At 45.1% G+C, this 16,204-nt stretch overlaps 1 protein-coding gene across 1 annotated transcript in view; it reads left to right on the top strand.

The window, feature by feature from the left end:
• LOC103156437 (neuronal membrane glycoprotein M6-a-like) overlaps nucleotides 1-9,965 on the top strand; it is a 14,415-nt gene extending 4,450 nt beyond the window's left edge. The window contains exons 2-7 of the mRNA XM_007578483.2: nucleotides 4,383-4,575; nucleotides 5,095-5,251; nucleotides 6,125-6,278; nucleotides 7,554-7,630; nucleotides 7,706-7,771; nucleotides 8,997-9,965. Coding sequence (XP_007578545.1) covers nucleotides 4,383-4,575; nucleotides 5,095-5,251; nucleotides 6,125-6,278; nucleotides 7,554-7,630; nucleotides 7,706-7,771; nucleotides 8,997-9,149 — 800 coding nt within the window. The 3' untranslated portion in view covers nucleotides 9,150-9,965. The remainder of the gene's footprint in view (nucleotides 1-4,382; nucleotides 4,576-5,094; nucleotides 5,252-6,124; nucleotides 6,279-7,553; nucleotides 7,631-7,705; nucleotides 7,772-8,996) is intronic.
• The last annotated feature ends 6,239 nt before the right edge of the window (nucleotides 9,966-16,204 follow it).

Genomic DNA, 16,204 nt, shown 5'->3' with positions numbered 1-16,204 from the left:
ATCACCACCACCACCACCATCACCATCATCATCACCACCATCATCACCACCATCATCATCACCACCACCATCATCATCACCATCATCATCACCACCATCATCACCACCATCACCATCATCATCACCATCATCATCACCACCATCATCACCACCATCATCATCACCACCACCATCATCATCACCATCATCATCACCACCATCATCACCACCATCACCATCATCATCACCACCATCATCACCACCATCATCATCATCACCACCATCGCCGCGGCGTCTCTCTGAAGGAGGGAGTGGTCCCTGTTCTCCGACTAGCAGAGAAACAACAGCTTTAAACCTGCAGCTTTCTGCTGCATCATCCCATCAGAACCGGGCCGACGGGTCCATCTGGCCCGGATCTCAGGAACCAGCCAATCAAGCTGCAAGCTGGACGGATTCGTTTCCCGTCGTTTATGAGCCGAAAACATGCAGTCAGAGCAGCAACATTTCACAACAATGTTGATCATGTTTTAGAGGAAAACAGCATAAAAATATCAGAATTTAGACATTAAGCATAAATGTAAATATTATTTTATTTTTTAGCGTATGAGGTGTAATATTTCAGCAGTTTTTAACTGAAGGATAGTTTAGATGGAAAGGAAACAAACTCTTTTAGGTTTTTAAATAACATAAATATAAAGTAAATGACATCCTCAGCGTTGGAGTAAAACAGAAAATGACTAATATCCGATGCAGCATCATTCATGGATTCACAGCAACCTGCCATGAAACTGAAGTTACAGTAAATCGTCCAACGAGCCGCTCGGTGGAGCAGAGGCTGAAAATCCTCCTCCCATCACTGAACTGTGACCTCCAGATGATGGTTCTGGTTCCGCTCCGTCATAAAACTCAACGCTCATAACTTCCTGATGCCACAGAGGTTGAAGAGTTACAGCAAAAAACAACAGAGAAAAATAAATTCATGTTAATGTTTGCATGACGTTATTCACTGATGCTAAAGATTCGCCACCCGGAACCAGAAACAGCTGACTGGGCACCAGGTACCGGCTCATTTCATGAATCAGTTCTTCATGTGAATATTTTCCATATTTACTCAGATTATCTTGTATTAAAATCTGTTTGAGGATTAAAATAAACGCTGGAATCTGTCAGGAGCTAAAACGTCTTCACAGCTGAAGCTGGTCCCACTGGGCTCCTCTGATGGTTCTGGTTCTGGTTTAGAGGAAGCAGATTAATCCCAGATCATCACATTTTATTATCAGTCTGAGCCATTTGGGTCATTTCTGAATAAAAATATGGAAATGATACTGAACAGCATAAACAGCAACAATGAACTTCAAATGAATCGGATTCAAACTGCAGTTTATGGATTTCTGCATCATTTCAAAGTTATTTTAAATGCAGAGAGAAACCAGATGAAACAGTCAAACTGATTAAATCAGAGGCGTCCGAACTTTTACCACCACGGCCAAAATCATCACGTTACAGAAAAAATCTAATCAAAATATTAGCAGAATAAAAACACAAAAATACCAGAAGAAAGTTGTTTCAATGTGACCAGCTCAGTTTGGCTGCTGATAACCAGACGTGTTAAAGTTTTATTTTCTCACAAGACGCTCAATATTTATAACGTTAATTTTATTTGCCATGGAGAAACTCTTAATATTACTATTTTATTTCCTGGTAAAATTATGACTTTAATCTTGTAATATTTTGACTTTATTGTCATGTTTTATTCTGAAAAACCTTCTCTGTAACAACCAACAGGGGGCGCCCAAGTGTGTGCAGTGAGTTTTTGTTCTAACAATGAGAGCCTTACGATGCTTGAGTATTAAATCAGAAATAATTTTTTATTTAAATATGTTATTAGTCTGAAAATGTCCTAAAAGAAGAAAATAAATATGAGAAATCAGTTTTTCTCTGACCATTTAAAGTCAGTCGGTTGCTTTAGTTGCATCATATTTGTGTGAAAACCTTCATTTTGTTTTCATGCTGCTCAATCTGCCACATTCTAGATTTACAGTCGAGGGCCGCAAAAGCTCATTCAGAGGGCCATAAACGGCCCCCGCGCCTCACTTTGAACGGCTCTGCTGAGCCTCAGAGGAACCAGTGAAAGCAGAGGACGTTTCTCTGATGGACTGACTGGAAACCAGTTCTGACACCTTCAGGTCAACGACCCAAACCTGCTGCTGAATGAACCGGGTTCTGAACCACGACCTGAAATGGATCAGAACCAGAAATCAGAAATGAAACATTTCAGCAATGACACAGAAGCTGAACTATAAAATGATGCCAACAATCTGCTACAAATGATTTGGGTTATTACCATGTTATTAAGGATCAACAGGAAAACTGGACATTTTTCCTGATTATTGCATCTGGATCAGAACAACGTCATCAAACTCCTCCTGAATTTAAAATGCAGAAACTTTACGAAGAGGTAACTGGGTTCTACCGGTACCAGAACCAAATGGGTCAGAAATCAGTCGTCATGGAAACATCACATGACAACAATTACAGTCAATAGTTTAACATAAAAATAGAAGAAACAACAAAAATATTTTATTAGGAAGAAACTGATTTAATCAGAGTTTTACTGGTTTTACTGGTTTTACTGGCATCATAACAGAACCTCTCTTCACTGTTTGGAAATTATTTCCTTTATTCTTTATTTTTAGTTGGATTAAAACTCAGTGATGAAGTTTAACTGAACAGTTTTTACTCAGATGGATTCTGAACATGCAGAGCAGAACCTTTTCCAGAACCGGTTCCCCTGGTGACTCGGAGCCCACCTGAGGCCCCTGGGGCCCGGCCCCCACAGCGGGCCCCAGCAGAGCCGCAGCCTGGCCCAGTTTCCACCGGGTCACTGGGTCTCTGCAGCGCTGTGTCCAAACATGGAGGCATGACGAGGATTAGAACATGGCTGCACCTCAGGACACACACACACACACACACACACACACTCTCTCTCTCTCTCTCTCTCTCTCTCTCTCTCTCGTCCATCTGCCTCTGTGACTCATGAATGTGAACATGGAGACAGATTTAGCATTTAGCTCTTTATTAAATGGACACAGTTCCTTCCTGCTGGGCCCGGCGGCCATCTTTGTTCCTCCGTTACCGCCTCGGTTTGGGGAGGGGAGGGGGGGGAAGAGGGGGAGGGCGCTGTGAAAATGGAGGACGAGCATCAGTGAGGCTGGGAGCCGAGCTGCCCTGTTGCCATGACAACGCTACAGGCAAAGTGGGTCAGCGGGCTGCTGCCGCACCCATGTTGGCATGGCAACAAGACGGTCAATTAAACCTGAGCAGCATGATGACACACACACACACACACACGCAGAAAGTGAATCGACATGCCCCGCTCGTGTGTGTGAACTTGTGAATTGAAATCATGAGTCTTTTGTGATGCAACCTGTGGGCGGGGCTTAGACTCCTACTGACACAGCTGAGACGTGATTGGCTGATAGTCTCGTCAGTCAGGAGCAGCAGACCTAAACGCCCCGCCCACGAAGACAGACCGGCTCCAGACAGGAGCAGACGAGCACAGAAACACGGATTCACAGAAACTTGACTTTCCTTTCAGTTTGGTGATGATAAACGGGGCACCGGATGACTAAAAGTAGAAATGACTCGTGGTTTTTAACCAAAGGCTAAAGAGAAATCTGACGCCTCCATCTTGTTTCCATCTGGTGAAGAAGGAAGTTGCTCTCAGTGTCTTCAGAGGTTTTTGGGTCCTTTCCTTCAGTGGTTCTTGGTGCAGCGCCCCCACAGGCCAGGAGGGGAACAGGTTGGTTTGACTCGGAGCAGAGAGGAAGAGAACCACAGCAGCTGGAGATGTTTTATGTTTTGGTACCAATAGAACCGGGTCTACTGGACCATCAAGAGGAAAACATTCAGAAAGAGAGCATTGCCTGCTTCATGCAGTCTCTCTGTCTGCACCGCTGAAAGTTCACTCACCTCGGCATGGCCTTCATTTCTGTTAAGTTCTGGTGGGAGAATCGGACTTCCATCCTCAGATAGTCAGTAGATCTACAGAGACGGTTTTTATTTGGGTTCCTCATAAAATCCACGAGACAGAAATCAGTTCAGTTCAGTGATCCAGTTCTGATGAATCAGCCTGGTTCTGTTCGTTATGATCCAGTTCAACTTCCAGTTCATTCCAACTGATTTCCTGATGACTTTTACATAAATTGGAACATTTACACAGTGGGCAACGGCCCAGGGTGGCATCTTGTGTGGGGCAGCAACTCAGACTAAAGTAAAAATTCTCCCTAGAAGAGTCTTAGTTCTCTGGACCCAGTCTCTGGTTCTGATCAGGTTCTGATCCAGTCTGGTAACTGATAACAGTGATGATGATGATGATGATGATGAAGCCGTTGTGTCTCCAGGCTGTAAGGAGTGCTGTGAGCGATGCGTCGGCAGTCTGCCCTGGGCGTCGCTCATCGCCACCATCTTGCTCTACCTGGGCGTGGCCTTGTTTTGTGGGTGTGGCCACGAGGCTCTGAGCGGCACCGTCACCATCCTGCAGAACTACTTCGAGGTGATCCGAGCTCCCGGAGACGTGCTGGACGTCTTCACCATGTGAGTCTGGCCCTCAGCTAGAATTTACCCAGAATTCAGCTTCCTGTCCGGCTGGCGCTGACAAGCGCCTCCAGTTGCTCTGATTCATGGGAGTCTGTGACGATGTAGGATGGCATGAGGCACTGAAAAGAGTTTTAACCGTTTTCACAGAATTCTAAGATTAACGCTAAATCCCAAAATTCTGAATTTAAAGTTGGAATTCTGAGATTGAAGTTATAATTCGAAGATTAAAGTGTAAATTTTCAGATTAAAGCTGTTTGTTTTTTTCGGTAGTGAATTATCTTTACCTGCCCAGGTGTTCAGTTCTTAAGATCCTTTAAAGCTTAAATCCACTTAATGTGTGAAATGAAACCTGATGTTGGATTTTAAGGGCGTGGCAGCTTCGTTTCTACTGTAAACATCTGCAGCTGGTGTCAATCATCACCTGACCTGACGCCTCCCAACATGTCCGCCATCGTCCGGGCAACAGTGACTCAGACGTGTGAGCAGATAAACAGCGGCGTGTCGCTCTCTCTGCAGCATCGACATCCTGAAGTACATCATCTACGGCCTCGCCGCCGGCTTCTTCGTGTTCGGAGTGCTGCTGCTGGTGGAGGGCTTCTTCACCACCGGCGCCATCAGGGATCTCTACGGAGAGTTCAAGATCACCGCCTGCGGACGCTGCCTGACTGCTTTCGTAAGGAAACCTGGCACTTCGTGATGCTTCAGAGAAACAAAACTGAAAGGAAAAACTAGAGAAATCTGACATGAACCTTTCAGGAGGTTCCACTTTGCTTTAAAGTTCAATTTATGATATGATAATCATAAAATATATGATTCTGGAAGGTTAATTTTATGCACTGAGATTAAAGCTGCAGTAGCATTTATAAGAAATATGCTTTATTTTTCCATATTTGTTAAAACTGTCAACATGTGCTGACATTTTGCTATGAGAGAGATAATATCGACCTCGTCCCTGAGCTGCACCAAAAACAACCAATCAGAGCCAGGAGGAGGAGCTTATCGCTGTCAATCACATTGGTGCGCTCACTGCTGAATGTGCTAAATGTGGAGAAATAACTCACTGTTACAGGAAAGTCATTTATCCACTGTCAACATTGGCTATGCTAACTAGCCTTAGCATTCATGGCAGCTGGAGCATAGCAGAGCGGAGGAATGAGCAGCAGCATAAGAAATTGTGATTGGCAGCGCTGAGAACCACCTCCTGGCTCTGATTGGTTGTTTCTAGTTAGCACTGGGAGAAGGCAGAGCAGCTTAATTTATCCTTAGATTATCTCATAACAAACTGTCATGACATGCTGAAAATTTCAACAAGTGTGTAAAAAAATACTTTATAAAAGCTACATGCTGCAGCTTTAATGTCTGTGCTTTAGGTTTAAGTAATTAAAGTTTTATAACACATTTAAAAGCTGCACCAGCTAAAATCCTGGCTGAAGCCTGGGAGCCGCAGGGAGATGCTGGGTTCTCTGTTCCCGCGGTGAAGACGCTCCGTCTGGTTTCTGCTGGCCTGGAGCTCCGTCTCTCTGACTCGACTGCTTCTGTCTGGCAGCTCATGGTTCTGGCCTACCTCTTCTTCCTGGTGTGGCTCGGCGTCACGGCGTTCACCAGCCTCCCGGTCTTCATGTACTACAACGTCTGGTCCATGTGTAAGAACGCCACCTCAGTGGAGGGAGCCAACCTCTGCTTGGACCTGCGCCAGTTCGGTGAGTAGCACCAGAACCGCCAACCCAGAGCTGCACTTACCTCTACCTGGAACTACCGTTACCTGTGTGCGTAGAGCGCCTTATCCAGCCCAGAAAACCCAAAGCGCTACATCAGTCACTCACCTGTTCCCACGCTGAAGGTGCTCAGCTGCAGGACATGATATTTTGGTTTGGTTTTGGTTGTGTATGTGTTTTTATTTCCATTTTATTTAATATTTGTGATTGTTGTGCTTTACTTTGAATATTTAAAATATCATCCAGTTCCACTCAGACATCTTCTTTACTAAATTCATTTTGTGGGTCTTTAAAACTGCAGTTTGTAATTTATCATAAATATTTTATATATTTGTTGAAACATCATCATGTTGAGACATTTTGCTATGAGACAGATAATCTGTGAAGCAGTCGCGGTCTCCCAGTGCTAACCTCAAACAGCCAATCAGAGCCTGGAGGCGGGACTTAGCGCTGTCAATCACAATCTCATGTGGTGATACTCTCCTTGGTCTCTGCTGTGCTGCAGCTAGCATAGCATGCTATGAATGCTAAGGCTAGTTTAGCATAGCCACAGATGATGGTGGATAAACAGTTTTCCTATTCCTCACTATTAGCACATTTAGCAGCGAGTACATAAGGTGATTGACAGCACCAAGCCCCTCCTCCAGGCTCTGATTGGCTGATTTTTGGTGCATTTCTTCAGACGGCAGCAGCAGCTCAGGAGGTCGATGTTTTCATAGCAAACTTTCAGAGTGTGTGTGTGTGTGTGTGTGTAGATTTGGGTTGGTGGAACAGAACATCAATTAAAAAAACTAAAGAAAACTGATCAGTGATATGTTGATTCATCCATTGATCAGTGAACCGACAGAAGTACTGACTCCTGGTTGGTTCTGGTTCTGGTATCTCCAGCCCAGTCGGCGGTGGTCCGGCTTTGTTTCATATGATGTAATCTCTGCTCCGTCCTCCATGTTGTTCTGCATCTTGTCCACAATAAGCAGCAACTCTAGTAGTGCTGCCACCTGCTGCTCAACATTTGCAACTGCAGACAGAAACACTGTTCCCATGGTGAGACCAGACTGACAGACAGGAAGACCCCCTCCATACCGGGCCCTCCTCCGTACCGGGCCCTCCTCCATACCGGGCCCTCCTCCGTACCGGGCCCCTCCCGTACCGGGCCCTCCTCCGTACCGGGCCCTCCTCCGTACCGGGCCCTCCTCCCAGTAGCTGCTCCAGGTCGTGTGAGGAGGATTGTTGGTGATGTTTTTGGTATTTTGCTTTCAGGAGCGGTGACCATCTCAGAGGAGAGGAAGGTGTGCATGGGCTCTGAGAAGTTCCTCAACATGTGCGATTCCAACGAGGTGAGCAGCACCGGACCGGACTGGACCGGACTGGAGATGTTGCGGATTTGGTCTGACTCTGGTTTTCTGTTTCAGCTGGACCTGACCTTCCATCTGTTCGTGTGTGCGCTGGCGGGAGCCGGAGCCGCCGTCATCGCCATGGTGAGAACAAACGTACTCTGATCTGATGGGCTGAGAAACTCAACTGGGTTCTGCAGAACCAAAGTCACTATCGGCCATTTGCTTTGAAACTCATTGGATCTAAACTCTGAGGCTGTTTTTATGAGCTGCAGCTGCAGCAGCGTAGTTGGTAGCATGGAAGGTTTGGTTCTTTGCTCGGGTCGTTCTGCATGTTCAGGTCATCTGTCATCTGAGTCTCTGTGTTTCCCTGTGATGGTCTGGAGACCCGGTCCAGGTTGGACGCCCACCTGCCATCCAATGACAGCTAGAGAAACATACCAGCCCACGCCCTGCAGGTCCAGTACAGATGGAGAGACTTATGGCCACTCTGCAGCGCCATGCTGTTTCTGGTTTTACCTCCCAGCAGCATCTATATTCAACAAGACGTGGGTCCTCCAGATACAGTCTGGTGAAATAAACTTCCTCTATGCGGTGGCTGGACGGGCGGAGAAGCTTCATCTGGACTCACGGTGGAGAGTTAAGGCAGTGCAGATCCAGAACACGACGAAACATGAAGCTCTTCAGGCCTGGAGAAACCCGAGTTCCCCCAGGATGGATGAAACGTGTCTGGTTTCTGTTCGATATGTGGAAGACAACTTTCCGTTGCAGCTTCTGCATTTTCACCAGAGATTCCTGAACTTTCTTGTTTTCTCCTTTTATTTTCCCTCCCGATGGTCCAGTCGACCCGGTTCTGCTGGAACCTGAACTTCATCACCTGCTCCACCTCCAGCTGCTGTGGTTCTGAGTCAAACCAACCTGTTCCCCTCCTGGCCTGTGGGGGCGCTGCACCAAGAACCACTGAAGGAAACGACACCAAAACCTCTGAAGACTCTGAGAGCAACTTCCTTCTTCACCAGATGGAAACAAGATGGAGGCGTCAGATTTTAGCGGTTGGAGGATTTCTCTTTAGGCTAAAGACCAGGAGCCGTTTCTGCTGCTAGCGCTAGGCTAGCATGTTAGCTTTGGTTGGATTTACCCAGAATGCTCTGCGCTGTAGTCCACTTCCTGCTTTTGGAGCGGTCTCTGGTCCTCTTAATTTCACATCCCAACCGAACCCAGACCTGGAGGACCAGAGGTCAGAGGTCGATTAGCATTCACACCTCGCCAACGGAATTGGACTTTGACTAGGCAGACGGACTGGAGTCGGGTCAAAGCGGACTGAACAGAGCTGGTGGGAATGATTGGTTAATGTCTCTGTGTCCCTCAGGTCCACTTCCTGATGGCGCTGGCCGCTAACTGGGGCTACCTGAAGGACGCCAGCCGGATGCAGAAGTACGAAGACATAAAGTCGAAGGAGGAGCAGGAGCTGCATGACATCCACTCCACACGCTCCAAAGAACGCCTCAATGCCTACACATAAACCGCCAGAAACAACACACACTTACCTGTCAGACACACACATACTCATACACACACACACACACACAGCGGCTGATACAAGCCTGAGGACAGCATAAGAAAAACACAGAAAGAAAAGATGAAAACTCCGACACCATCATCATCCTCGTGTCTGCAGATCATTGGCTCTGGTGCTTGTTTGTCCTGAGCAACAACCTTTAACCTTTGACCTTGAACAAATAAAATCAGCTGGACCTTCTAAAGGTCCCAACGCTTAGCGGCCTGAACAGCAGAACAAATTCTTACAGCACAAGATTTACAGAAACCAGCGAAACAAACCAGAACCTGCGACCCAAAGAGCCGGAGCACAAAGTTTGTGCTGAAGCCGAGGATCCTGGCAGACACGGGGACGAGTCTGGTGTCTACCAGCTCATCAGTAAATAAGAGCCCCTTCCTTTAACCTGCAGCACCCACACCCACACACACACACACACACACAGACATGTAGATGTGACTGAATGGTCGGTGTTGTGCAGGCAGTGTCGTTCGGTGGTGTCATGCTGTGTCGTGTCCTCTCACCACACTATGATGGCGGTGTTGCAGAGAAAAAGGGCCCCGAGTAAATTTGTGCCTCCTGGGTGCAGATGGGTCGCTTTGCCAACTCCCCCTCCCCAACCTGTTGCCCCCACCGTCCGGTTCCCCTGAAGTCCAGTTTCACTGGTTGCTCCTTAATTTCTTGAACTTTCTAATCGAAAACCAGCAAAATGACGACGATAAAATCCCAGATCTAAAATTGTTGCTTCATTTAGTGAAACTATTGAGCAAATGGCAAAAAAAAGGATTTTAAAAACCTCCACTGAAGCTGGCGCCCCTCCCCGCCCCGTTTCCCCTGGACTGTAAAAACTCGTCGTTGTCTTCAGAGACAGCACATCTTAGCAGCACAAAGTCTTTTTGTCCTGATCTCATCCGTCTGTCCTCATGATTTTATCACTTTTGGGGGATTTTTGATTATTTATGTGTAATTTTAGCACTGAGGGTATTTAAGTGGGAGGTCAGGGGTCAGCTGGGAATAGGGTTTATGTCACATGTTCATGTAATGAGTCTGTATTTCAGTGGTTCTGCACACACACACACACACACACACACACACACACACACAGCTTCTTTCTGTTGTCACGGTTTCTTCTGTTCTCAACCAGCCCGAATGTGACCAAATGTCCTCAGTAAGTTAGAAAACCACCGATGCGAACAGTAAGCACGTCACCTGGAGGCGATCCGAGGCCCAACCCACCCACAGTTCCGGGTTTCTGCAGGATGTGAGTCCCAGAACATCCAGGGGGCGCTGCTGGGTCTGGGAGAATCGGCGATGAAACAGTGAATAAGCTGCGTGTTCAGGAATGATTTGCTCTACTGCGGCTTTTTGTGGTTTTACAACTTCTTTGGTGTCTTACATAATCTCCTCAGGTGCTTCAGAGCTGGAAAGCTGTAATCTGGATGATGTGGGATCGAATCAGATGTTTGAGATTTGACTTTTAGATCAACTTCTCACATTAAATTTGTCCAGAGAGCTGCTCAGTCTCTGTGAGATGCAGCGTTTTCAGCTCCTCAGACTAGATAGAAGAATTTTGTTTTGTGTTTTTGAGGCTGTTTGGGTTCGTTTGCGTCGGGACGGTGATGAGTCTCTATCTGCCAGTAGAGATGAGCCAGATTGGTTTCTGATTGGGCAAACGCGCGGCGAAACGAGCTGCAAGCACTAAAACGATGCAAACTCCAAGAAATTAAACAGAAAAACTCTGCACACACAGGAAAGAGAAGCAAAAGGTCAAATGTTGCAAATAGTAAAAACAGCAAGTATGAAACCCTAAAGCTTGCTCTACTAAACGTTGGTCCTCCAGACCACCAGGGGGAGTCTGAACATGATGTAAATCTGCTGCTGTTCTGTAATATTATAAAAGACATGAAGGTAACGCAGCTTTTCTTTATTCCTGCAACTTTCTGCTGTACATCTCGACTCTGGTTGCAGATGATCTGGTGGCCAGCTCCCTCTGGTGGCCTGGAGGACTGACGTTTAGTGAAACGAGTTCACAGCGTTTTGTACTTCCTGCTGTTTCTGATATTTTCCCGGTTTGGTTCTTTTTGCTGAGGTTGCAGGATTTTGTTTTTACTGTTTCGATGTTTGAATCACTCGCCTGCAGCTCGTTTCAAAGCTTGCTGCGCGTTTGCATGCGGCCTTTGCATTTTCAGTTTGTCTTCAGAAAGAGGAAGGTGACGTCAGTTTGATTTGGTCAGACACACACACACAAACACACACACACACACACACACACACCCCACCGTCACTCTGAGCCATAATTCTCTTTTACTTTTCACTGATGACATCTCACTATTTTATTATCAACTTTGAAACTTTTTAAATGTGAAGCTATTTATTAGAAAGCGATGTGATTTTCTTATTGTTTCTGTGCCGCGGTACGAAGCGCCGCTCCTGCATCGACTCTGTACAAAGATAAACGTTTATGTGAGACAGTGGAGGCCGGGAGGTCCACTTCCTGTCAGAGTCTGGAGGAGGCGGCCCAGTCCCAATGTCCTGGGCCTCCGCTCTGCAGACAGCTGCGCTCACACAGAACCGGGCCTGGCTCGGTCCGGCTCAACCATCTCAGGATCACACACACCAAAAAACTAATAAAAAGCTTTCGGAGCAAATTTGATGTCCATCATTCTGATCCCGGGATCGTTGGCGACCCGGCCGGGCCGAGCCGGCGCTGGGCTCCACGTTTGTGGCCGGTGGTGTGGATGCAGCTGGAGTCGGACTCCTGCAGACTCGGCCCGGTCCAGGTGAACCTCGGCTGCAGCAGTCAGTATTTTTAAGGGTCTAGTTTTACAGTAACAGTATTTATCATTTCATTGCCTGACTATGGATGTCTGGTCAGTGTTTTAACCTCAGATTAAAGAAAAAATAGTTTTTTGTGCACTTATTGACCATTGTGAGCTCCCTCCCTCTCTCTCTCCTCTCTCTCTCTCCCTCTTTCTCTCTCCTTCTGTTTCCCCTCTCTCTTCCCCCCTCTCTCTCTCTCTCTCCTTCCCTCCCTCCCTCCCTCTCTCTCTCCTCTCTCTTTTCCCTCTCTCTCTCTCTCTTTCTTTCCCTCTTTCTCTCTCCTTCTGTTTCCCCTCTCTCTTCCCCCCCCTCTCTCTCTCCCTCCCTCCCCCCCTCCATGTGTAAGTGCATTGCGCCCCCCCTCGCCGGGGCCTGTGTATAGTCTTGCATTGGTTATAACCTGAAGAATTAATGATGAAAACGAATGAATTCATAACAATGAAGATAATCTTATTCTACATAAAAAAGACAGTGAATCTAGTTGTTGTTTGTGGCATGGTTATGCATTCAATGGTCATCATTTTAAAGATTAAAATGAACAAAAAAAAGTTTCTTTTCCACTGGCGCTGTTCTGCTGTTTCCTGTTTTCTTTCCACTGCTCAGTATTGCGGTTCCTTTGCTTATGGTGTTGCTAAGCTCGCTTGCTTGCTCAGTTGTTTACCACCAGAGCAATATACGGTAGCAGTTTGACTCAGCCGAGACGTGAACCAGAAACCCTTCCCTCCAACATCCAACTGCATGAAACTTTGATTGCAAGTCTTAAGTGATATGATTATGGTGTTCTGTATCGTTTCTCCTAATAAAGCGGATTTGCAGATGTGGTGTGATGTATTGCTCTGGCCATCCGTCATCGTGCTTCCTCCCTGCTCACATCCTCCTCTTCCTCAGCCTGCAGGCTGCGCTCACGCCCAGCTGAGACCCGCCTCAGATCAGCTGCGTTTCTATGACAACGGCTGCAAATCTACGAGGCGCCGTTTGTAGTTGCACTGTAAAAAATTAACAGCACAAACTTGTTTTATTTAGGCTGACATAGAGAAAAGAATGTGAATGTTTGCTTTTTCAGCATTTATAAATTCCAAACTAAATATTTAATTTTTAAACTAAATATTATTCTGACTTAAATATTTAGCCTGCTAACTATTAAGTTAGCAACAAGCCCCGCCTACTTTGAAGTGGCTATTTACACAGTGTCGGCCATTTTACATAAGAGCGGTGAATTCAACGCGTTACAATGGCAAACAGATTTTTATGAACTGTGACAAAAACAAAAACAAGCCATCATCCTCCGACCACTTCCTGTCATCTTCTTTGGCATTTCTGCCAGTGGTAACACCCAGGATGTTGATCATGTGACGCCTGTGACATGAAAAAAGTGCTTTGATCCCAACAGAAAAACTTTTTGTAGAAAATGCAAGTTTTTTTTAATTTATTTATGATTTTTTTTTTTTATAATTTAAATTTGCGCAGTTCCATAGTTAACGGAAATGCAGTTAGAGTTTCAGTCTGGAGTGTTTCCCGTTTGAATTGCTTCAGCTGAGGTTGTCCATCCCATGTTGAATAGCAACAGGCGGCCTAGTGCAGCTGCTGAGGTCCAGAACGGATCGGTCCAGAACCGATCAGGTGGTTTGTTTCCAGGCTGAGGATGTGAGCAGCACGTCATCCTCTCATTTCCGTCTCCATGTCCAGATCTGATCCTGTCCTGCTGAACATGGACTCATCATTCCAGGATCTTCAGGATCCAAACTCACCATGTCAGCAGAGAACAGCAGGGATCAGAGTGAAACCTGAGCGGATTCCCACCGGGCAGATCGGCTCGTCTCCATCCTGAGCGGATCCCAGATCCCCTCAGGTTGGACACTCTGGACGTCAGAAGTCCTTCTTCGTCCTCTCCATCACCTTCCTGTCTGTTTCTGCATCACTCTGCTTGCTTCTGGCTCGCTCCATCCGGTCCGGTTCGGCCCGGTCCGGTCCATTTCTGTACATATCTGTGCCAACAGCTCAGGCAGACAGCGGCTTTTTTATTTGTAAAGACATAAACTTGCTTGCATATATAAATAAATTGAATTCAGACACTTGTGTACTTGTTTAAAAGGGAAACTTCTGACTTTGTGTCTTCATTTCACCTCCAACACAAACAGAATCCAGAAGGTTCTGGTTCTGAAGAGCAGAACCGCCGGATAATCAAACTATGAATTTAAGCTTTTGCTTCCCCCTGCTGGTCAGAGAGTGCAGGGCAGAAATTACGTCATTTATTGCTCTGATTTCAAGATTTAAAAAGTTTCTTGGCGTTTCTCATTAAAACAACTGATAAAAAACGTTGCTTCTAACTTTACTGTCACTAAACAGCAGCGTGAGATTTAATTCAAATATTATTATTACTATTATCATCTAGTTCCCACAACTAGTTAAACTTACTAATTTTTCTGACTTTCAAAAAATGTTTTCAGCTGAAGTTTGGTGAAACCATTTCTCTGAGGACGTTCGGCCTTAGGAACCGACTGGAGAGCATCTGAACCATTTAAAAAGCAATCCATAATTAGCTATGATAAATATTTATTGCAGATGTAAAAACAATACAGTAATAATACTGTTGGCTGTTTAGTTTTTATACATTTTAATAAAATATTGTCACACGGACGTCGCTACGCTGATGCATTCTGGGTAAATGAGGTATGCTAGGTCTGATTGCGCTAGCTCCTTCCAGCCAAAAGTGATGAGTAGTAACGTCTTTAAGTCTTTTTAATTCGAACCGAAGTGTTGAAATCGATAGAAATGTAGAAATCACAAGAGGAGATGAAGATGAGGAGGAGCAAACGGAGGAAGAGGACAGAGTTGGCCGTAGGAGCTGCTGCTGCCTTCAGCTTCATAATAAAACACTGAATGACACTCACCTCTGGTCGGTCTGTGCGATCCGGTAAGTACTTCTATAGCTCTGTGTCCGGTCCGGTAACAGCTCTTTAGGGTCCGGTCTTCGTTCCGGTGTCGGTCCGTGTTTTCACATTCAGTACCAGCGGCAGTAGCATTAGCTCGGTTAGCATCTACTGCCAGTCTTCTGTTCCTCCCAGCGCCTGTAGCTCACAAACCGCTGGCGGGGTTGAGGCACTTTGTGGATAAAAACTGTTTCTTTTCTTTTTTTTTAGCTCGTTAAGATAAGATTACCTGTCGAAGCAAAGGACTCAAAGTTTTCTGGGGAGAAATGTTGAGTGCACAAATGTAGGTCCTTCACAAGCTGTTCGGCTCTCATCCACTGCACTCTTAATGTTTTTCACGATGGAAATTATCAAGCAGTGATTCTTGAGAATAGGGACAAAATGGGTTTTAATTTTCCCATATTTTTTTTTTTATTATTTCTCAGCCTTATGTATGCAAATATGACAAATAATGTTTAGGAAATGTAAAGATGCTAAGGTCCAGGCTCCCAGTTGCAACATTTTCTTAAAAATTACATTTTTAATGGACCTGACCCAGAACTTTGTCATCACCATCTGACAAAAATAAATGTAAAATAATTTTTAAAATACTCTATTAGTGATATTTTTACTCATTTTACAGACAAATGCTTCTCAAGAAACAAAAGAAATATTATTTAAAACAAAAACAACAAAAAGTCCATCTGACGGAGTTGACAGAACTGAAGGTGGTGACAAACTAGTGAATAAAATAAAAAACTTGATACATGTGAAGTAATGCAGTTCATGTAAAATACATTAAAATGAATTAATTGCACATTTAAGTGAGATTTGACAACAATTTCACTGAAAGAGTCAGAAAAACTCTGACGGAGTTGAAAAAAAGCCAAACTACCTCAATTTATATGATGTTATTCTGAAGGAGGCCATATTGTAGCTCATCAGGTCCATGAAATCTTTACAGTTTACTAAAATTAAGCTTTTATTTCACAAGATTTCATCAAAGTTTTGTAAATTGTCAGTTATGGTGTTGACACATCATGGTTGTGACGAGCAACTTAGGAATAAAACAGAAGAAAAACTAAAGAATAACATAAGCTAACCGGAGCTAACTAGCCTCTTAGCAAAGGAAGAGAAAGGAAGTGGTCATGGGGTCCTCAGAAGTTCTGGTGCCCCCCAACAATGCCTGATTTTTTTACATTCTTTTCATGTCTGACGGTGTTGACGAAAACTAGGGACAAATTTCAACGGAGTTGGAAAATATCTAAAAATTATTTTTAATTCAATTTATTG

Source organism: Poecilia formosa, unplaced genomic scaffold (genome assembly GCF_000485575.1).
Source record: "Poecilia formosa unplaced genomic scaffold, Poecilia_formosa-5.1.2 Scaffold481, whole genome shotgun sequence".
Classification (NCBI taxonomy): Eukaryota; Metazoa; Chordata; class Actinopteri; order Cyprinodontiformes; family Poeciliidae; genus Poecilia; species Poecilia formosa.
The sequence above is the reverse complement of the archived record's forward strand: the minus strand, read 5'-3'. Positions and strand labels throughout refer to the sequence as shown.